The sequence below is a fragment of the Drosophila simulans genome, chromosome 2L (genome assembly GCF_016746395.2).
Source record: "Drosophila simulans strain w501 chromosome 2L, Prin_Dsim_3.1, whole genome shotgun sequence".
Classification (NCBI taxonomy): domain Eukaryota; kingdom Metazoa; phylum Arthropoda; class Insecta; order Diptera; family Drosophilidae; genus Drosophila; species Drosophila simulans.
Genome location: NC_052520.2, coordinates 10,527,796 through 10,548,734, shown reverse-complemented (window position 1 = coordinate 10,548,734; position 20,939 = coordinate 10,527,796). Strand labels below are relative to the sequence as shown.

Sequence of the window (20,939 nt, the reverse complement as noted above, 5' to 3'; positions counted from 1 at the left end):
CTATGGGACCTTTTTTATCAGTGGTTATATGAAATGTGGAATAAATTTCAGTACAATTTTCTATATGTATTTAATAGTTCCACTCATATTATAGTGACTATAGATTTTTATTCCAATTATTCGATTCTTTCAAGGCTTAATGCCGAAATTGTTCTATCCACTGAGACTGGTTGACAAGTGCCGCAGGACGTGACTGTAGAGTAGAGGACGAACATCCTTGGAGAGCGTGAAGTCGAAGTGAGAGAAGCCTTCGAAATTGACCTTCCGGCTCTCGACGAGATTGGGCAGACGCTCCTGCAGCCGGATCACATCCGAGGTGGATCCCAGCCAGTCGCCTTCGCCGTGATGGAGCACAACTTTGCTGGTCGCCTGCGAAAGATTATAGGCTGGTGGCTCGCTGGACTCGTAGCGAACGCGATTCAGGACCGCTCCATGGTCGAAACGCTGGAAATTCAGGTCACCCTGCATCTGTGCATAGTGGTAGATCTGTTTGGCGGAGGCGCCTTGGGAGGCATGGGCAGCCACGATGGGAGTGAGGGTCTAAAGTGCATTGGTGGTAATGAAACCAAAGTAAACAATCTGCAGTCTTACCGTATTGAAGCTCTTCCAGTCGAATCCGCAGAGCACAAAGTCAAAGATGGCGCAGATGCTGCTGCCAAGCTCCGAGCCGGAGCAAATGTGCTGGCGGAACTGCTGGATAAGCTTCGTTTTCGCTGAGATCTCGTAGCCGCCCAGGAGGTTCAGAAGCATCTATAAAGATAGGCAAAATTATTATCATATTGAAAATAATCAAATAATCCTAATGACAGTGAAATAATAAATTCCCCAACAAGGTCTTTTACTCACCGAATACTTTCCCTTGAACATTCCGAGGAACTTTAGCACTGGACTGCGGTTTTCCTGCAAATAAACCGTTGGAGAAAGTGCCTGCATTAGATTCACCTTCTGTGCATAATGCGGTCTTTCACTGCACATCACGAAGAAAACGGTGGAGCCCTGCGAATGGCCAATGTATTGGATCTTCGGCTTGTGGGTGTGACTCAGAATATGATCGATGGCAGCGGGAACATCAAACTTGCCAATCTCGTGGAAGGAGAAGTCCCAGTACTTATTCGGCTTCAGGCGTCTATTCAAATTCTCGCGGGAGTATATGTTGCCACGGGTATTCAGCATCCAGACGTCGTAACCCTTGCGGTAAAGGATATATGCCAGTCCATCCTTGGGCCCAAGTTCCACCCAAGAAGCTGAGCTGGCCATTAGGCCGTGGACTAATAAGACTGGTTCAGCACCAGGACGCGGAATACGATGCAAACAAAGCCTGTAGCCGTCTTCGGAGGTTACGTAATTGGTCTCAGATGGATAGCCGTACTTCTCAATCAGGTCAACCTATTGGATTTGTTAAAAAGGTGCGTTCGAAGCGATTGGAATCAAAGGAATAGATGTTTCAACTTACAGTTGTCAGCTTAGAATTATCCAAGATGTCCTCCTGGGTAAGGTAATTTGGTGTTTTGAATACTTTGTACTCAGGCGTAACCAAATTGATTCGATTTTTTTTCGTCTGTATATTGGATTCAGGCAAATTGTCCTGATATGTGGAAGGCCCCTGAATGTGTAGTAGCAACTCTGATGGGGACTGTGACTCTAAAGCCTTTGTGCCTAACTGAGGCCTTATCTGTAATTGCGATTGGGACTGAGATCCTAAAGACTGGGAATTAAGCTGTGACTGCGATTGGGATTGTGATCCCGAAAGCTGGGAATCAAGCTGTGACTGCGATTGCGACTGTGATCCTAAAGACTGAGAATTAAGCTGTGACTGCGATTGGGACTGGGATCCTAAAGACCGAAACTTGGCCTGTGATTGCAATTGGGACTGTGATTCTGAAGACTGGGAATTAAACTGTGACTGCGACTGAGACTGTGGACCAGATAATTGTGAGCCTAACTGTGACTGCAGCTGAGACTGTGATCCAGTTGATTCAGAGCCTAACTGTGACTGCAGCTGGGACTGTGAGGCGTCAGATTGTGAATCTATTTGTGATTGAAATTGGGACTGTGATCCAGATGATTGAGGGTTTATCTGTGATTGCAATTGGGATTGTGATCCTCTTTTCTGTGATTGCGATTGGGATTGTGATTCAGATGATTGAGGGTTTATCTGTGACTGCAACTGGGACTGTGAATCTGACTGCAACTGAGACTGGGACTGTGATCCAGATGATTGAGCGTTTGACTGTGACTGCAATTGGGACTGTGATCCCGAAGACTGTGAATTTTGCTGCGATTGTAATTTAGATAATGACCATGATTGCTGTGATGCTAATTGGGACTGTGATGGAAATAGGAATGGGGTTGCTGGTGTTACCATTAGAGACGGAAGAAATTTTAAATAATTTAGTGTCTCATGTTTCTTTATCTGTCTTTTCAATTCGGCAATTTTGCGCTCCTTATCTGCTTTGTACTGATACAACTTTAGTATTTGATCAATGCTAATACTGGAGTTCGACTTTATCTGTTGGGATGGAGCCAATATATAAACATAGGGAATTGCGCTATCAGGTGAAATTTGGCGTTTACGTTTTGGCGGACTCGGAATTACGTAACGAAGATTTGGGTCCTGCTGAACTGGCCCCTTCTGAGAAGGACGTAGTACTAACTGAGGCCGGGGTTTTGGTATCGAATCTAAGATTACAATTGGTTGATCGGATGCTCGGGGCCTCGACTGACTGAGAGGGTACAGCTGGAACTCAGACTGTTTAAGTTCATCTAACTTTGACTGTAGTTGAGCCTCTAACTGCGACTGCGACTGTAAATCAGACTGTAACAGTGATTGTATCTTTTGCAACTGGGACTGTAACTGAGCCTGTGACTGAGCCTGTGACTGTGCCTGTGACTGGGCCTGCGCTTGTGCCTGCGACTGTGACTGTTCCTGTGCCTGTGACTGTAACTGCCTCTGAATTAAGTTCTGTGATTGATCGACAGTCTCGATGGGGCGATATTGTGGCTGTAGAAGCATCCCTTCATCCATAAGGCGTATAACATTATTAGGTGGTTGCCCTTCACTTAGAGAAGCACCAGATGGCGGAATCTGCGCCACTAGCTGATTTTGTGATTGGGATTGCAATTGTTCAAAATTATCCGGATTTTTATCGCTTGCTCCATTTTCCTAATATTAAAACATTGGATTGTGCAGATGCTTTAGGTGCTTATGAGCTGCTTTGCATTCTTGAGTTTACCTGTAGCTGCGACTGAGACTGTGACTGTTCATCCAAGGGATTCGCATATGGGATCCATCGCTGAGAGTGGCTGGGTACCACAGTACCGAGTAAAAAGAACACACAGACCGGAAGACTTAATACGATAGTCATTTCGTTGCTAAACTTAGTTTCGACAGCGAAGGAATCGTTCGTTTATATAGGTTAAAAGATACAAGACCTTGAAATTTAAATATCCATGCTTGGAGTGGATAACTAAATTAACATACCGATGTTGCATCACTACAATACAGTTTTCCAAAGGTTGTTAGTGGAATAACCTTGAAAAATTCTTATAATTCTGGCGTAAATATATATCCTTAAAAGAGAAAACAAGAAATAATTTCGTAATATAGATTGACTACTTAAGACTTTTTGGATCAGAAGTATTGTAAGAACTAGAGGTCTGCCCATAGGCAGATTTGTACCATGAAATGTACTTACCCCCCTATTATATTATTAAAATCTCTAAACAATGGGTGGAATCTATTCTCGTTAGATTATTGATTCCCCCTCTTCGCAGAATTCTCATTTCTTAGCAATTCCTGAAACATGTGTCTATATTATTTTAAATAGAATTATTATCCCTTGTTTATCTTTATTTTTGTATTCATCTGTGCTAGGCAAAGCAGCTTATATTTCAGTTGTAAGCTAAGAGTACAATTTGTTATCTAAGCATTTAACGATTAGAACCACACAGACCGAGTACGCGATCGTAGACCAAGGATCTAGCGTCCTTGGAGATCGTGAAATCGAAATGAGAGAATCCTTCGAAGCGAATGTTCCTGTTTTCTATGCAGTTGGGCAGGTCACGCTCCAGTCGAAGGACATCCGATTCCGATCCCAACCAGTCGCCATCTCCACGGTGAAGGGCCACCTTGGCCAGTGCCAAGGAAAGGTTGTAAGTTGGGGGGAATATGGACTTGTAGCGTAGCTTATTCAGGATAAGCCCGTAGTCGTACTTTTGGAACTCAGACTTGCCCTGCATTTGGGCGAAATGATAGATCTGTTTGGCGGAGCTTCCTTGCGAGGCGTGGCCTTCCAAAATGGGCGATAGCGTCTACAAAAAATTAACATTAACCCGTGAAATCCAAATTACTGATCAATTTCCCACCATATTAAAGCTGTTGATGTTAAATCCGCACACCACAAATTCAAAGATGGCACAGATGCGACTGGGGATAAGTTTGTTGCAGATGTGGTTGCGAAACAGTTCAACGATCCGGTTATTCAGGGAGATCTTGTGGCCGCCGAGGAGATTCAGAAGCATCTATAATATTAAATATATATCCAACAATGTAGAAATGATATACCCTTTTATAATCTCCTGTACTTACTGTGAAGCCACCCTGAAGGACTTTCATAAACTTGAGGGCCGGACTGCGTGTTTCTTCCATATAAACTGATGGCGAGAGGGACTGCATCAATGTGATCTTGCCTGCATACTCAGGCCTTTCACTGCACATCACAAAGAAGGCCGTGGATCCCTGCGAGTGACCAATGTACTGGATGCTCGGCATTTTGGTCTGCAGCAGGATCAAGTCGATGGCAGCGGGTAGATCGTACTGCCCGATCTCGTGGAAAGAGAAGTCCCAGAAGACCTTGTCGCTCTCCCGACCAGCCAGGCGCTCCTCCGAGTAGACGTTACCTCTGGTGTTCAACATCCAGACGTCGTACCCGCTTTGGGACAGTATATATGCCAGACCCTGGGATGGACCGAACTGCACCCAGGTGGCCGAGCTGGCCATCAAGCCATGGACCAACAGGACGGGTGTGGCTCCAGAACGCGGAATCCGATGCAGGCAGAGCTTGTAGCCGTCGGCAGTGAATGCGTAATGGGTCTCTGCTTGATGTCCATATTTTGAGATCAGTTTGGGCTGTCATACGATTGAAAAATGTATAGAACCTTCAATATAGTAACTGTACGCTGTCCACATGGAATCTCTTGAGAGGAATGGCTCACCGTGTCCAGCTTGGCGTCAATCTCGATGTCTATCTCCGCAATGTATTGTTGGTAACTAGCTTGCTGACACTGTAAACATGATCTTGGTTCAGGCTGTGATTGAATTTGAGCTTGACTTTGTGATTGTGACGTCCGTTGACTCTGAAATGGGAATTACGCTTGATTAGGCTTCCGATTGACAGCTTGCGATTGTAGTTGATTGAGCTAGTCCTTGCAATAAATCTTGCGACTGTGATTGAGCTTACCCTTGACGGCAAGCATGGGTTTTTGTTAGTGGTTGTTCTAACGCTTTAACTACTAGAAGTAAGTGGGGTGTAATAGTGGTTCAATATGTACTCATCTAACTGTGGGAATCGTTAGCTGATATTCCAAATTCCAAAGTCGTTCTAAGATCTTCCTAGGTACAACTGATCTTAGCTGCTTTGCACTCTCTGTGTTTACCTGAATCTGTGATTGTGACTGCAACTGTGCCTGCTCATCCAATCCCTGATTTTCATCTAGAGTATCTGCATATGGAACCCATTTCCGAGTCTTGGTGGCTACCACAATACCCATTAAAAATATTGAACAGATCGCAATATTAAATGCGATCGCCATTTCGTTCCCTTTTTTTCTACTCTCGAAGGCAGAAATGAAATCGAACTCTTTTATAGCGTTAATGAAAGAATACCCTGAAATTAAAATATCCATGCTTGGAGTGAATAACTAGATTAACATATCGATCGAGCATCACTAAAGGAATATTTAACATAGGGCAACTTTGATCAAGGGTTTTAAAAAGCGTTAAATAATTTTTCAAATTCCGTAGTTCCTGTCAATAAATACATTTTTTGTATTCAAACAACAAGATGGAAAGATATCGTAACTTTTTAAAGAAGCTTGAATTACAGGTTAATCATAATTAATTGTAAAAGAAAATCTAAGTACAATAACGTTCGTTATGCTTTAGTATTTTTGATTAATTTATTATTTAACACGGATAAAAACGTAAACTTTTGTTTTTGGCGTGGATTCACCCTAAAAACTGGCGACTTTTGTCGGTTTATTCATTTTCTATATATCCGATTTCAAATTAAAAGTCTTACTTTATTACACCTGGGAAAATTGTGAAATATTTGTATTTATTTAATTTCCCTTAATAAAAATCATATTTATTTCAGAGCCCTAAGGTAAAGACAATTTCACATCTGTGCCAAGCAAATCTATTAATTGCTTTGCTTATATTTCATTCGTAAGCTAAAAGTTCAATTAGAACCACAAAGACTGATTACGCGATCGTAGACCAAGGATCGAACATCCTTCGAGATCGTGAAGTCGAAGTGCGAGAATCCTTCGAAGCGAATGTTCCTGTTTTCTATGCAGTTGGGCAGGTCCCGCTCCAGTCGAAGGACATCCGATTCCGATCCCAACCAGTCACCATCTCCGCGGTGAAGGGCCACCTTGCCCAGTGCCAGGGAAAGGTTGTAAGTTGGGGGGAAGATGGACTTGTAGCGTAGCTTATTCAGAATAAGCCCGTAGTCGTACTTTTGGAACTCAGACTTGCCCTGCAATTGGGCGAAATGATAAATCTGTTTGGCGGAGCTTCCTTGCGAGGCGTGGCCTTCCAAAATGGGAGATAGTGTCTACAAAAGAATATAACAATCTTAACCCATGAAAACAAAATAAGTGACATGTTTTCTACCATATTGAAGCTGTTGAAGTTAAATCCGCAGACCACAAATTCAAAGATGGCACAGATGCGACTGGGGATAAGTTTGTTGCAGATGTGGTTGCGAAACAGTTCAACGATCCGGTTATTCAGGGAGATCTTGTGGCCGCCGAGGAGATTCAGAAGCATCTATAATATTAAATATATATCCAACAATGTAGAAATGATATACCCTTTTATAATCTCCTGTACTTACTGTGAAGCCACCCTGAAGGACTTTCATAAACTTGAGGGCCGGACTGCGTGTTTCTTCCATATAAACTGATGGCGAGAGGGACTGCATCAATGTGATCTTGCCTGCATACTCAGGCCTTTCACTGCACATCACAAAGAAGGCCGTGGATCCCTGCGAGTGACCAATGTACTGGATGCTCGGCATTTTGGTCTGCAGCAGGATCAAGTCGATGGCAGCGGGTAGATCGTACTGCCCGATCTCGTGGAAAGAGAAGTCCCAGAAGACCTTGTCGCTCTCCCGACCGGCCAGGCGCTCCTCCGAGTAGACGTTACCTCTGGTGTTCAACATCCAGACGTCGTACCCGCTTTGGGACAGGATGTAGGCCAGACCCTGCGATGGACCGAACTGCACCCAGGTGGCCGAGCTGGCCATTAGACCATGTACCAATAGGACGGGTGTGGCTCCAGATCGCGGAATCCGATGCAGGCAGAGCTTGTAGCCGTCGGCAGTGAATGCGTAATGGGTCTCTGCTTGATGTCCATATTTTGAAATCAGTTTGGGCTGTCATACGATTGAAAAATGTATAGAACCTTCAATATAGTAAGTGTATGCTGTCCACATGGAATCTCTTAAGTGGAATGGCTCACCGTGTCCAGCTTGGCGTCAATCTCGATGTCCACCTCGGCAATGAATTGTGGGTAAGTAGCTTGCTGACACTGTAAACATGACCTTGGTTTAGGTTGTGAGTAACTATCATCATCATATTTGGGTCCCTGCAAACGATCTCTTGATTGATCTTGGTCTTCACGCTCTGATTGTAACTGCCCATGCCTCTCATTGGGAGCTTGAGATATAGCGGGCCCTTGCGATTGTGATTGAGCTTGCTCCTGGACTTGAGCATGGGCTTGAGTTAGTGATTGTGCAAGCGCTTCAACTTCCTGAGCTTGGGATTGCTGTTGCGATTGCGTTAGTGATGGGCCTGAGGCTTGAGTCTGTGATTGAAGTTGCTCTTGTACTTCAGCTTGAGCTTTATGTAGTGATTGGTCCAAATCGGTGTCTTGCGCTTCATCCCCAGCTTGATCGCCTGATTGATCATCAGATTGAAGTTGTTCGTGCTGCGGTGATTGAGCTTGAGATTGATATTGCTGATGCGTTTGCGCTTGCCCCAAAGCTGAAAAACCTATACCACGAGCATCTGATTGGCCTTGAGATTGCCGCTGAAGTTTACTATTCGTTTGTTCTTGTGATTGGGATTGAGCTCGTGTCGGTGATTGGTCTAAAGCGGTATCTTGATCTCGATCCTCTGGTTGAGAGAGTGGAGTTCCTTGTGCTTGAGTCTGAGATTGATATTCAACATGAGCTTCTTCGAGAGCCTCATCGAGAGTCTGGGCTTGTGTTTGAGCTTGAGCCGTGAATTGATCGTTTTTCTGTGACAGAAGTTGCTTAAGTATTTCACTTTGGGCTTGATGAAGTGATTGATCTACGGGGTCTTCCTTTGCTTGATCGTCTGGTTCAACAAGCGATTGTTGCGTTGGTTGAGACAGTGATATCCCTTGTGATTGAGACTGAGATTGATATTGAACATGTGCATCCTCCAGAGCCTGATCGAGAACTTGAGCTTGCGTTTGAGCTTGAGCCTGTAATTGGCCGTTAGTCTGTGAATTAACTTGTTTTAGTACTTCAGATTGCGCTTGATGAAGTGATTCGTCTATGGGATCTTCTTGTGCATCATCCTCTGCTTGAACCAGCGATTGTTGTGATGAGGATTGAGGCAGTCCCCCTTCTTTTAGAGTCTGCGATTGATCTTGCGATTGAGCTTGAGCTTGGGACTGTTCTTGAGCCCGAGATTCAGCTTGGTCTTGATACTCTGCTATATCTCGATTAATAGCCTCAGCTTGTGATTGAACTTGATCCTGCGATTGGGATTGGCCTTCCGTTTGCGCCAGACTTTGTCTAATACCTTCAGCTTCATCTAGAATCTGTGATCGAGCCTGGTCTTGCTTTCGATCTTCCTCTTCAATTGGTGGTACTAGAGCTATGTTTCCAGACAGTCCTCCTTCAGCTTCAGCTTCTGCACTTTCTGGCTCATTGGCGTCTATTTGTGGTAAAGTTTGAATATACGGAACCATTTTTTCTCGTAATTTAGCTCCAGCTTGATTCCGTGATTGTTGAATCTGGTCCTGTTGCTGCGATTGAGCCCGTCCTCGTTCTTGCGATTGGAATTGTTCTTGGACTTTAGTTCTGGCGGTTTGAATTTGTTGCTGTGATTGATCCAGCCCTAGACCTTGAGCCTGCGATTGTGATTGAGATTGCCTTTGGATTTGAAGCTTCGCTTCTTCAAGCGCTTGGCTAAACGATTGGGCCTGTGCTTCAGATTCAAACTTTGATTCAGTTTGCCTTTGATCTAGAGCATTTTGTATAAGTTTGATGTTCAACTCCTGCATTTCTGATGGAGGTGTTTCCGGATTAATGGTTTTTCCTATTTCAGATCGGGAAAAATTTCGAAATAGCTGTTCAAGCGTAATACCCGGATTGTATACTTGTTCTGTATCACGATCTACAACAAAATATTTCACGTCATTCATAACCTTTGGGGCCGGTCTGTGTGTGTTGGCAAAAATTAAAATGTTGGGAACTGAGGGCTTATTGCTTGCGTTACTTCCCAGGACTATTGGGTGAAGCTTGAACACCAGACCGTTGTTTTTCACAATGGATTCCCTTTGCAAGCGCACCTTTTGCTCATCTTCTGTTGAATCTGTATCGCCATAGATGTCCAATATGCTCTCAACCGCAGGAAGGATCGGGGGGCTTATAATATTGTTCAATTCATTGTTTATATCAAGAAATCCCTCGCTGGGTTCCACTCGAAATATCGCCAAGAGCGCGACGAATGCGTAAATGAATCCTAACCGCATTCTGAAACTACTTTGAGCAGCGAATCCGACAGGAACCTTTTATAGGCTCGCAAATGAAATGCCATGAAATTGATAACACATGGATTAAAGCGATTTAAAATGGATTATCTCTCGATGTTACATCACAAGTGGCAAATGAGTTGGGACATCAAGAATGATGGGTTTCTTCAAAATCCATTTTATTGTTAAAACTCAAGGATTTGGTCTTGAATTAGTGTTTTTTTTAAGTTACAAACACAAGATTTAGCTGAAGTGTGTGGTTTGTGGCTTTAATCCGCCTGCTTTGTCATTTAATCGAACTTAAACAACTAATTATGTTAAGTAGGTGCTTAAGGATTCAATTGACTTTTTTATTACCATTTAAAATCAGAAATAGTGCAAAGTGCATTTTAAAGAACAATAGAAAATTTAAGGCGCTTTAGTTTGGGTAAAGTTACTGAACTTTTGCCAATCTAATTGCACAAGTGCACGAGGCGCAACCGTTATTATCCTTGGTCCTTGTTTCGTCCTTGTTCCGGTGGCGTTGGCAAATTCACGCCACTCGCTTGTTTGCGCAAATTTGATTATCAAAATACCCAAGGAGAGTGCAGCCGTGGTCGGAAAAGTCGGGAAAGAAGTCGCGAAAGGAAGAAGGATAATGCCATGTCGCCGCATTAGCGCCTCTGGTGGGTCGGGTTGGGCGTGGTCGTCGTCCCGTGAAACAAGCTCGAAATTGAGTTTGCCTAGTGTCCTTGCGCCCCTTTAATGCCACCCCCTTCCTGTCCACCACCACTAGCCCTTTTGCCTGCTGGGCTGATTAAAGCTCCATGCCAACTTGCGGTGATTTGCTCTTTTTTCTGGCACATCATTTGGATGCAGTGGCGCCCTGCACAAATGGGGCATTAAGCCCTCCGATGTCGGGACCTGACATATATTAAATTTCATCTCGCCGTCAGTCGGATTCGGATGCGGAATCGGGCGCCTAATGAAGGTTAAGCAACTTTTAATGTCCCGGCCCGGGCCATTTTGCAGACCATTAAATGTTTCGCCTGGCAATATGCCATATGTTTCCAACATGGACATAAGCCCCATGTCCGGAAAATGTTCGCTGCGTTCTGCAAAAACTTTACTTATCATTTCAGCGCCAAAAGCCATAAAGACGCTCGCTAAGTCTGCGTGTGTTTGTGATGACACGACGATGACAGTAATCGTAATCCTAGTCATGGTAATGATGACACTGGGGCGCTCAGCCCACAGCCATGCCATATAAGCATATGGCGGTTGGGTTCCAGGAATCAGGCTGGGCAGAGGCACTTAACGGTCATGTGGAGGGCTAACGAGCGATTTCACCCTTTATGGCCGGCATTTGGATGCCATCGGTTATCGGATTCCGTCACGAGTATTTTCAATTAGTAATGTGGACTGTGGAAATCGGTTTCACTGGCGTATCGCATTGATATGATTGCTTTTTGTGTTATTAGTTAGTTGTTCTGGTTGTTGCTTCCCACACATGTAGTTCCATTCATCGCCAGTGTCACGCCCGATGGACACCTTCCGGACTCCCAGTCAATCGCAATTGGTGTGACTTTCGACTGCCGCAGTTGCTCCTGACCAGAGTTCAATCTTCAATCGTTACCCCTTTGCACTCGAGCAGAACGCGACGCAGTCTTAAGTGGTATGAAGACTTTAACATTCGAACCTTGGTGCACTTCAACAAGTAAGATGGTTGTTATTTAACACTTTTCTTACTTTTATGTAAGATATATAATTATTAGTAGTTTTCCATTTTATAATCAATGCCACTAGAATTAATCTCTCTGTTTCATCCAGGAAAACATGTTCCTAATTGATGTTAGTGGTATTTGCTTTTTCTCAGTGTATTTTGTGCATGGTTATGTGAGCATTTTCCATGTTCACACAAGTACCGGCCCCCTTGCCATCGCCACTCCCCTCTGTAATTTCATGCTCCATTGGCCAACGAAATCGCCACACAATCAAAGGAAAAGCTTCGCCCTTTTCGTCAAGACTTGAAGTTATACAACCATCGAGCTGAATGCTAAGAATTTGGCCCACATTGTGGCACTGCGGGAGTTTGCTAAAATATATATATAGTATTTAAATTCCCAGGCCCAATTTATGCACTTCTAAGTTTTTGAAACGAGACTCGTACATTCATTTCGGCCAGCCAACGCAACTTTCGATTGGCGTTTGTCCAGGGTCCTTGTGGCGATATTTATGCAGTTTCGCCATGGAACAAGGAATACTATCTCCAGCTGTCGCTGTTGTTGTTCTTGTCACTGCATTCATGGCCACTTCTTTCCGCTCGCCATTTCTTTTGGGCTTTCTCCGCTCCGCTCCGCAATGGTCCACTCCACTCCAATCCACTCCATTTTTATTTATTTTCCCCGACTTTTGTATTTCTGTTTGCATTTTTTTTAAACACTTTTTTTTGTGTGCTGCTGTCGGGCGCCCCAACACGAGAAGTCCATTTCGAAATTTATGTACACACAAATTGAAAGCGCTGGAAGGGACTGAGAGCCGAAATGAAAGAAAGAAAAGTGTTTTGGTGCTGGCGGAAAAACGTTGGCTGCATTTCTCGAATTGCAGTTTCGGTGCAAAAAGAATTCGGGCCAGAAAAATACAAACGATATGCCTTTAAGTGACACTTGCCAGGAGGTTTTGTATTCCCGATGGGTGGAGTCCTTTTTGGCGGAGCGGAGCGATAGTCCAAAACCGTCGACAAAACGTTTTGATTGTTGATTTTGAAGCGGGAAAAAAGGGGAGGGATAAACTCAATTGAAAAGAGATCAGATAATGCTTCGACCACTGGGAAAATGGTTAAATAAAATTACCTAAATCCTTTCTCAAAGGAAACAGCAAAGAAGTCCAAATGAAACTAAATGAAAAGGAATTGTGTACTTCCCGCACTATTTATAGCTATTAAATGTGAGGTAGATCGCTTGACATTTCATTTGGTTATTTATATTTCACTGTATTTAAGCACTAGCACATTAAATAAGCAAATCGAAATATGCGAGTCAAATCGCGCCATAAAATTCCTTTTTACCCATTTAACCTTTGAATACTAAACCATATCACACAGGGGAAGGCACTCCTGCTTTAAGCTCATTCAGGCTAAAACAATAAACAAGCCGCGTAGTTTATTGCCCTCTGAACTTCTGGCCAGAGCGAAAAGTTCACCTCGTTTATAAGTCGGCATTGGCAGTTGCGATTGCTCTTGGCATAAATTAGATGCGGCAGCGGCTTTGGAAAATAGGTTGCCATTTGTGCGGCACCCGGCTTCTGTTTCCAAGTTGCCAGCTCCCAGTTCCAAGTTCCTGCCTCCTACCGGCGGAGGATCCCTGTGCACCCCGAGGCGTGTCTTTGTTTCGGCGGCGGTGTCATCCCGGTTTAACCTGGACTGAAATTAACCCAGCTGAGCCCACGAAGCTGCGACCCGTTTCCTGTCAGTCTCTCTGTCCATCGGACTGACTGACTGACTGCATTTGCATTTGCATTTCAATGCCCTGCCCTTTTTAAATAGCGCAGCTTTACTGAGAACAAGTTAGTGTACTTTGAATAGTAGGAAAAAACTGCTATAAACTTAAATATACATTTTATATGTTGCCAATCAAAGTTTCAAGATTCAAATAACAAAATATTGCGTCTTACATTAAAGTCTAATAATACCAGTAAGGATTATTACTATTATTATTTAATTGATAACTTATATAAACTGCAAGGGGCTTAAATGATTACATATAATTTTTCCCAGTGCTCTTAGTGTATCCCTAATTCTAAACTCAATTATCGCTGAATGCGCGACTGGCAACTTTGTCTTGTGCATGCTAATTTCATTACAATGCAGCTAAAGGGTCCTTGCCCAGCCGCAGGACCCAGCTCAATACCCAATGAATTATGATGGACGTTGTCATGAGTGCGGTTCACTCACACACACTCACATGTGCAAGCCGCCTATGTGTGTTGGCCATGTTTATCTCTCTGGCCAACGTATACTTAGCACATTTGCCGGGAAGTACGGGAGAATATGGAAAACCCGGGGATGTGGGCGGTCGGTTTGGGGCTGGTCAATGAGCGTTTGGCACACACGCTATCAGTAGATTGCTGGCTAGGCGTTTTTAGCCGACACGCCCCAACGGAAAAAGGGGGGAAAGGGCTTAAAGAAGGACTGATGGCGAAATGAAGTGCTTAACGCCAGGCTACTCACTATAACGCGGAAATTGCACTGGAAACAAAACACATATCTCTAAAATATTAAAGAGATATATTTATTTAAGTATGCCAAGTTAGGAAATCATATTTTCCAACTTTAAGGCTCTATCTAGGACTGATTTGATACCATAAATTCAGTTCGCACTCCTTTGCAGTTGCAGTGTAGAGCTTAGCGTTGTGGTTGAGAACCCTTTGGCTGCGCCACTTCATTATAAACATTTCTCAATTGATTATCGTTAGTTTTCCATGGGTGGGCTCCAACGCGTGTGGGGCAAGATTGCATGTGGATGTGTGATAATGCCATAATTATGCCCCTGCCTTGGCGTGCTCGTCGTTACGGCTCGTCGTGTTATAGTTGCGGCTTTTGCCTCGCCGATTATATTTGCACGCATATCCCTTTTCGCTGCCTATCCTTCGAGCACCACGATAAATACCCAACCACCCAACCACCCACCCACTCAGCGGACTTTACGCCGTGTTTTCACGGTTGTCCGGACTCCGGGATCCACTTTTTGCATGCGCCTCGAACATTTGCGTAAGTAATCCCCATAAACTGCTCTAGAAATATTTCATTATCGTAATGAAAAGGACTACACGGGCACATTACATTTATTTCTCGTGCTGTCCCGCAGCAGGTAATCCCCGTCAGATATTGGTAATGGAATGGCCACTGTGATATATTTATAGAAACCCCACATAATGGTCATGCAAGGGCGTAGCTCCAAAGCCTTTTTTGTTAAGCCTCAAAGGGTTTTTGGTGAAGGCATCTTAATTCTTTTCGAAAAGTGACAGGTAAATGTTGGTATCTACAAAACTGGCATATATAAATATACGAGAATACAAAACAATAGTTTACATAAATAGTAAAGGACACTATTTCAGTAATCAGAGAAATAAGGAATAATTTCTGGCTTTAACAAGCCTTATATGTTTCAAGTTTACTGTTGAAGATAAAAAGCTGGTTCCTTTAAGAGTCTAAACCAAATGTTATAATTTTAATATTGGCAATTTCCCTTCCATTTACCAAAAGAAATATTTCATTGTAGCCCAATAATTTATTGCATCCCACTCAAATTTCCCCACAAATCAATGGCAAATCAATCGGTGAGAGCAGTTCGATTCCTCCACGCAATTAGTCGCACAAACAAGTTTTCATTAAATGAGCTTAATTCAATTAATTTATGGCTGCAAATTACGAATCGTATTAAATTAAATAACGATGCATCTCTTACACGGCTCAAAAATGACACAAGGCAGCAGGAAAAACTTCTGCCATTTGATATTCGTGGTTATAAATTGGAAAATCGATTGCCATCACTCTCGGCTGCAACAGCAAACTTGTTGGCCAGTGTGAAAAGCATCGATGTTTTCAGTTGAAAGTCTTCTCGTTTTCCATAAATTAATCAATTCCGCGGCCATCGCCGCTGTCAGTAGTAATCCTTTATCACTCGCTCGGTTTATTGATGGGCGACGCGCGGATGCGGCAGGATTCTCCTCCGGCTCCAGATATTTGTGGGCCTGTGACAATACGCAAACATAATGGCGTAATTAATGGAAAAAGCATCATATTTTTTATTGCCAGAAATTAACAAGCAGTCGACACGTCATGGAGCGTTGGTGGACAATTGATAGCTACCATTCTCGCCGGTTCCCTTACTTAAATCAGCCATAAATGGCATTTAATTTTTAAATTAATTAACTCAAGTTCCCTTCTGCATAGTCATTTTATTGCTGCACGGCCCTATTTTGCATAACATACAATATTAAATTCGGGAAAATGGCTGAAAATTGCTGAAAATGGCAGAGATTCAACGACTCTGACCCTGAACTTGTCGCACTGCAGAAATAAATTTAAAGGGCAGATCCACATCCATGTACTGTGGCACGTTCACAAAAGTAATTACAAAACGCAGACAAAATGGGGGCGGGATCCCCTTTTACAGCGAGTGGGCGTGGCCAGGGGCAGTTGAGTGGGGCTGACAGCTAAAAAACGAATTGTAATTGCCTCCGAGTCAAGTTCCGCGCACAGAAAAGATTTTATTCGAACTCCAAGTGCTACCTATTGCATATCTAAGTGTATTGAATAGTGTACATAATATTGATAAATTTTTAACATTATTATTGTTATTGGGTACATGTGGATAATTCGTTTGTCACTAAAAGAAACTATTAATACCAGCATAGTCTTCTTTTCTCTCAGTGCACCAAGCGTAGCCGCTTGGAAGTGACTACAATATGGCCACCCCCGACCCCACTTGTCTGGCCAACACTTGACTTTAACCTCTGCCTAAGTGGAAGTTGCTCCTTTGACTGGCTGGCCAACGGAATGGAGTCCTGTTCTGGCCCGGTTCCAAAAACTTTGCTAAAGTCGTAAAGTTTCGCAGGCTGACCTTTATGCGAACCCGCCACCTATTCAATGAGGCTTCACGCACTTTTCTTTTTCCCTGGCGCCGTAATGAGCCAAAACCCGGAGGCAGTTGCTCCGTTTCGGCCAAGACAAAGATATGCCATGAAATTTTATGCGCGCGTGATTAAAAGTCACGTGCGTGGCCAACATAAAGGGGTTCCTCGATGGAACCGAACTGAGCCGGATTTGAGCAACTGCTGCAGCTAATGTGAGTCCACGACAGGCGAACAATGCTGATCATAATCTCACCAGGCCGCGCCAGATGCTGCCACTAACGAGACTGGAACACTTAAACAGATTCGCCCTACACCTTAAGCAAAATCTGGTATTAATGGACTAAGAACATTAGCAAAAGCATTTACGACACTTGCAAAGATGTCACTAATTTTCTATCATAGCTGTTACCTAATCAATTATGTTACCTTCTTCTGCATCACTTCTATCCACAACTTTCCTCCCAGTGTATCTCGCCAGTTGCACTTAAGGCCAAATGCTGTGCTCCCATTGTCTCAGTTTAGCCGCCACCAAGGGCTCCCTGGCCAATTGATTGGTCTTGTTTTCATTGTTGGCCAAGCGAGTTTTGTTTTTGGCCAGCACCTCTCAGTCGCCTGCAAGTTGCAACACGCTTTCGGCCAGTTGATTGTCCTCTGATTGGCAGTTGGCACCATAATAACACAAATCCATTGGGAAACCGGGCAAACGGCTAATTGTCATGGCACGCGTCGCTGGGGCTTCAAGGAACCGCCTCCTTGGAACGACTATTAAGGTGAGACCAGGAAATTAGGTAACCAAGCTGACAGCCAAATTTGTGGACTGCTAAAAGTGGGTCAAAATGGCAACGTTTTGGGAAATGTGAAAGCACGGTGGTCTTGCTTAAAGTATGCAGGTAACTCAATGATTTATTGTTGATAAAACAATATATTTTGGAAAAATCATTGACACTTCAAGAACAATGTTCTCCGCTTGTGAAGCCATCCCAATTGACACTTCTGGGAAATTAATTTTAAAGGCAGCCCAAAAGGCATTGTCCCTTGAAGTTCTCGTCCATCGAGCATGAAACCGAGGCTTCAACTTCAACATCCTGCCAACTGACTTGTGCAGAGCCACAGTGCCACGCCCCCCCTGTGCCGCCCCGCCTGCCCTGGGTTGTCAAGTTGCCATCGCTGCCACTGCCACCCACCTCCACCCACTCACACCCACTTCCACCCACTTTTGTGCTGGCATTGCCAACATGTGGTGACAACGGCGAATTAAGTTATTTGTCAAATGTCGAAACGTTGGCCAGCACACAGTCACACATCGAGCCTACGAATCCCCCGTCATCGGAGTCGGATCCGAGTCCGATTCGAAAATCCGGACACGGACCGGGTCTGCAAGGGATTCCACTCCATCCGCTCCGTCCGCGCCGCTTTGTCAGCCTGTCAGTCGTCGTTGTGACAGCAGTTGCTGCAAATAAAGGAGCGACGAATATTTTATGCAGAAGCCGAAATCAATTTTTGCCAATCAATTGCGAAAAAAGAAAGCGATGACGTAGGCAATGAAAGGGACGAATTCAAATGTTTGGCAAGTGGACACGGTTCACTCCACAACTGAATTAAAAATTTAATTTTCCAATTAAGCCGGCAAACATTTCTAGGATCATACGCTTTTCGAAGTGGCATGGCAAATCTGATTAAAGAAGGGCCTTTTGATTTCGACGATGGTGGGCATTAGGATGTGGATACAAACCCTTTAACACGTAAAAAGATATGTATTCAAAATGTAAAATGTTTAATCTAATGTATTGTATTAATTGAACAATAATTAGGGGTGATTTAATTCGCGAAGCTATAATATGTTATTAATGATATAGGTGAGCAATTTAGTTATAAAAAAATTAAAAGTTAGAAGAAATGGTAAGTTGAAATGGGTAATTAGGGTACTTTTGTTTATAATGTATGGATTCTTCATTCATTTGACTTTGAAGGTATCTCGTCTAGCCGTTCCAGCTGATTTCCCATCTGAACAGCTCGGCTTGATTGGTTATTAAATGAGAGCAGATATCGCTGCAATTTACGCCAGTGAATAACACTGAACTTTGCCCAGTGTCATTTTGAAAACATTTTTATTTGCCTCAATTTAAAAACGTTTCCCGTCACATACAACCGAAAATGAGCTGGCCACGATTCGATTATACGATAAGCGTAGAAAAACCACTCAAACAATATTCCGTACTAATTACAGCGCTTTAGTGGCCAGTGGGCTTGGACAAAGCTCGATTTAGTCACGGATCGAACGCCATGCCACATGCGATCTGCTTTCTCGTAGTGCTCGGGGTCTGTGCGCTCGATGGATCCGGGGTGTTGGGCGGATACATGGAGGACACCTACCCGGCGAGCGTGATTGAAGATGCCCACCTGAATACGGTAAGTTACGTGGAAGTTTTATGGGAACTTAAGTCATCGAACTGTTTCTCTCCTGCTCCGTATAGATACAACTGCTGGAGAAGTACAAGCATCCAGCGGAGACCCACCAGGTGACCACGGATGATAAATACATCCTGACCCTACATCGCATAGCTCGACCTGGAGCCAAGCCAGTTCTCCTGGTTCACGGACTGGAGGACACCTCATCCACGTGGATCGTGATGGGTCCCGAAAGTGGCCTGGGTTACTTTCTCTACGCCAACGGATACGACGTCTGGATGGGTAATGTCAGGGGGAATCGCTACTCAAAGGGCCACGTGAAACTTAATCCCAATACGGACAAGTCCTACTGGAGCTTCTCCTGGCACGAGATTGGCATGTACGATCTGCCAGCGATGATCGATGGGGTTCTGCAGAAGACAGGATACCAGAAGCTAAGCTACTTTGGTCACTCCCAGGGTACCACTTCGTTCTTCGTGATGGCTTCCAGTAGACCCGAGTACAATGCGAAGATCCATCTGATGAGCGCACTAGCACCAGTGGCTTTTATGAAGCACATGAAGGCACCACTTATGGGAATGGCCCGCATGGGAATGAACATGTTTGGCGACAACTTTGAGCTGTTTCCGCACTCGGAAGTCTTTCTCAACCATTGCCTTTCCTCAGCCGCCATGCTGAAGACCTGTATGCGATTCTACTGGCAGATTGTGGGCAAGAACCGGGAGGAGCAAAATATGGTAGGTATTGTAATGAAATTTCATTTGATATTCTAATATATTCCCCATGTTTACAGACCATGTTCCCTGTGGTTTTGGGCCATCTTCCCGGTGGCTGCAATATCAAACAAGCGCTCCACTACCTCCAACTGCAGAAATCCGATCGCTTCTGCCAGTACGATTACGAATCCAAGGAGAACCAGAGGCTCTACGGACGTTCCACCCCGCCGGATTACCGCCTGGAGAGGATCAACGCTCCGGTGGCCTTGTACTACGGCAGTAATGATTACCTGTCGGCCGTGGAGGATGTGCGGCGATTGGCTAAGGTGCTGCCCAATGTGGTCGAGAACCATATGTACCGCAAATGGAACCACATGGACATGATCTGGGGCATAAGTGCAAGGCGTTCGATTCAGCCCAGGATTCTGCAGGTGATGCAGTACTGGGAAACAGGAGGAGGAGCCAAGGATGCGACCACTGGTTCCCCTGTTGAGGAGGATGTGCCCCAGCTGACAACGGAGACTCCGATCGAGGAAGGAACTACTCAAGGGGACGAAAAAGTTGGCAGTGTCCAGGGAAATGAGGAGCAAGAAGGTCATGCTGAAGAAACTGAGCCGGTACAAGTTACCACCAGTCCTACCTCGGAACTATAGGTTCTATGTGCATTTTAAAGCAAGGGTTAATTTAATGGTTCATTAGGTATACGTTGTTCAATGTCAAATGATGCACTCACTAATAAATGGATTATATGTTTTTAAAATAAAAAATGTGTGTCAATACATCAAGCTTAATGAAAATGTTTTCCAGACATTGCAATATTATCCAGCAAGTTCTATAAAGGCCAAAAACTTGAAGCTCGGCATCCCAGCTTTTCTCGGTATTTATGAGTTTTTGGGAGTTCGGTGGGGTGGGGATACTGCAGCAATCACGTGCCACATCCGCCATATAGCCCCACTAATACCAACAACTGGAAACGTTTTGGGAATTTGAGAGGGCAACGAGGCGCGAAAACATTTACTCAACGCTTAGCAGCTGTTGGTTAGTTTGCGGGGGCAAGTTTTCCCGGGAGGGAAAACTGGCGGGGAAATCTGGTGGAATGGGGTAGAGATGGCGGCTTGTCGGGAGTTGTTCTTGTTCGGCGACGTGCGGTGAAAGTTTTTTATGATTTATGAAGCAGGCGACGATGG

The 20,939-nt window shown here is 44.2% G+C and overlaps 3 protein-coding genes and 1 long non-coding RNA gene across 8 annotated transcripts; 1 reads left to right on the top strand and 3 right to left on the bottom strand.

Moving 5' to 3' along the window:
• Positions 1–45: 45 nt before the first annotated feature.
• On the bottom strand, positions 46–3,396 carry LOC6731858. Its single transcript, XM_002078957.4, has 5 exons — positions 3,234–3,396; positions 1,454–3,163; positions 847–1,386; positions 592–750; positions 46–540 (listed from the first exon to the last, which is right to left on the bottom strand). The coding sequence occupies exons 1-5, from the start codon at positions 3,363–3,365 to the stop codon at positions 154–156; spliced, it is 2,928 nt and encodes a 975-aa protein (XP_002078993.1). The 5' UTR covers positions 3,366–3,396; the 3' UTR covers positions 46–153.
• A 436-nt stretch (positions 3,397–3,832) lies between these two features.
• On the bottom strand, positions 3,833–10,028 carry LOC6731857 (lipase 3). 4 transcript variants are annotated; one of them, XM_002078956.4, is made up of 5 exons: positions 5,656–5,845; positions 5,215–5,355; positions 4,589–5,128; positions 4,366–4,521; positions 3,833–4,311 (listed from the first exon to the last, which is right to left on the bottom strand). In XM_002078956.4, exons 1-5 carry the CDS (start codon positions 5,809–5,811, stop codon positions 3,931–3,933), a joined length of 1,374 nt encoding a protein of 457 aa, XP_002078992.1. In that variant the 5' UTR covers positions 5,812–5,845; the 3' UTR covers positions 3,833–3,930. The 4 variants fall into 4 exon arrangements, with proteins under 4 accessions (XP_002078992.1, XP_016024540.1, XP_044778539.1 ...); XM_016179950.3 differs by lacking the exons at positions 4,366–4,521; positions 4,589–5,128; positions 5,215–5,355; positions 5,656–5,845 and adding exons at positions 6,896–7,051; positions 7,119–7,658; positions 7,745–10,028; XM_044922604.1 differs by lacking the exons at positions 5,215–5,355; positions 5,656–5,845 and adding an exon at positions 7,745–10,028.
• A 1,421-nt stretch (positions 10,029–11,449) lies between these two features.
• LOC6731855 (lipase 1) lies at positions 11,450–20,519 on the top strand. Of its 2 annotated transcripts, XM_016178470.3 has the most exons (4): positions 11,450–11,708; positions 18,855–19,036; positions 19,102–19,773; positions 19,830–20,519. In XM_016178470.3, exons 2-4 carry the CDS (start codon positions 18,911–18,913, stop codon positions 20,403–20,405), a joined length of 1,374 nt encoding a protein of 457 aa, XP_016024538.1. In that variant the 5' UTR covers positions 11,450–11,708; positions 18,855–18,910; the 3' UTR covers positions 20,406–20,519. The 2 variants fall into 2 exon arrangements, with proteins under 2 accessions (XP_016024538.1, XP_044778548.1); XM_044922613.1 differs by lacking the exon at positions 11,450–11,708 and having other exon boundaries at positions 18,747–19,036.
• On the bottom strand, positions 11,857–12,988 carry LOC27206945. Its single transcript, XR_005545077.2, has 3 exons — positions 12,844–12,988; positions 12,162–12,693; positions 11,857–12,086 (listed from the first exon to the last, which is right to left on the bottom strand). It is a non-coding gene; the product is annotated as an uncharacterized LOC27206945 (long non-coding RNA).
• Positions 20,520–20,939: the final 420 nt, after the last annotated feature.

What these genes read in the sequence shown, in the direction of transcription:
- LOC6731858 (XM_002078957.4), bottom strand. Translation starts at nt 3,365, where the DNA reads ATGACTATCGTATTAAGTCTTCCGGTCTGTGTGTTCTTTTTACTCGGT. An exon ending in AGTCTCAGTCGCAGCTACAG is followed by an intron (nt 3,164 to 3,233) that starts GTAAACTCAAGA and finishes TTTTAATATTAG; the next exon opens with GAAAATGGAGCAAGCGATAA. An exon ending in ACTGGAAGAGCTTCAATACG is followed by an intron (nt 541 to 591) that starts GTAAGACTGCAG and finishes AATGCACTTTAG; the next exon opens with ACCCTCACTCCCATCGTGGC.
- LOC6731857 (XM_016179950.3), bottom strand. Translation starts at nt 10,012, where the DNA reads ATGCGGTTAGGATTCATTTACGCATTCGTCGCGCTCTTGGCGATATTT. An exon ending in TTGACGCCAAGCTGGACACG is followed by an intron (nt 7,659 to 7,744) that starts GTGAGCCATTCC and finishes ATCGTATGACAG; the next exon opens with CCCAAACTGATTTCAAAATA. An exon ending in ACTTCAACAGCTTCAATATG is followed by an intron (nt 4,312 to 6,895) that starts GTAGAAAACATG and finishes AATTTTTTGTAG; the next exon opens with ACGCTATCGCCCATTTTGGA.
- LOC6731855 (XM_016178470.3), top strand. Translation starts at nt 18,911, where the DNA reads ATGCCACATGCGATCTGCTTTCTCGTAGTGCTCGGGGTCTGTGCGCTC. An exon ending in AAGATGCCCACCTGAATACG is followed by an intron (nt 19,037 to 19,101) that starts GTAAGTTACGTG and finishes TGCTCCGTATAG; the next exon opens with ATACAACTGCTGGAGAAGTA. An exon ending in ACCGGGAGGAGCAAAATATG is followed by an intron (nt 19,774 to 19,829) that starts GTAGGTATTGTA and finishes CCATGTTTACAG; the next exon opens with ACCATGTTCCCTGTGGTTTT.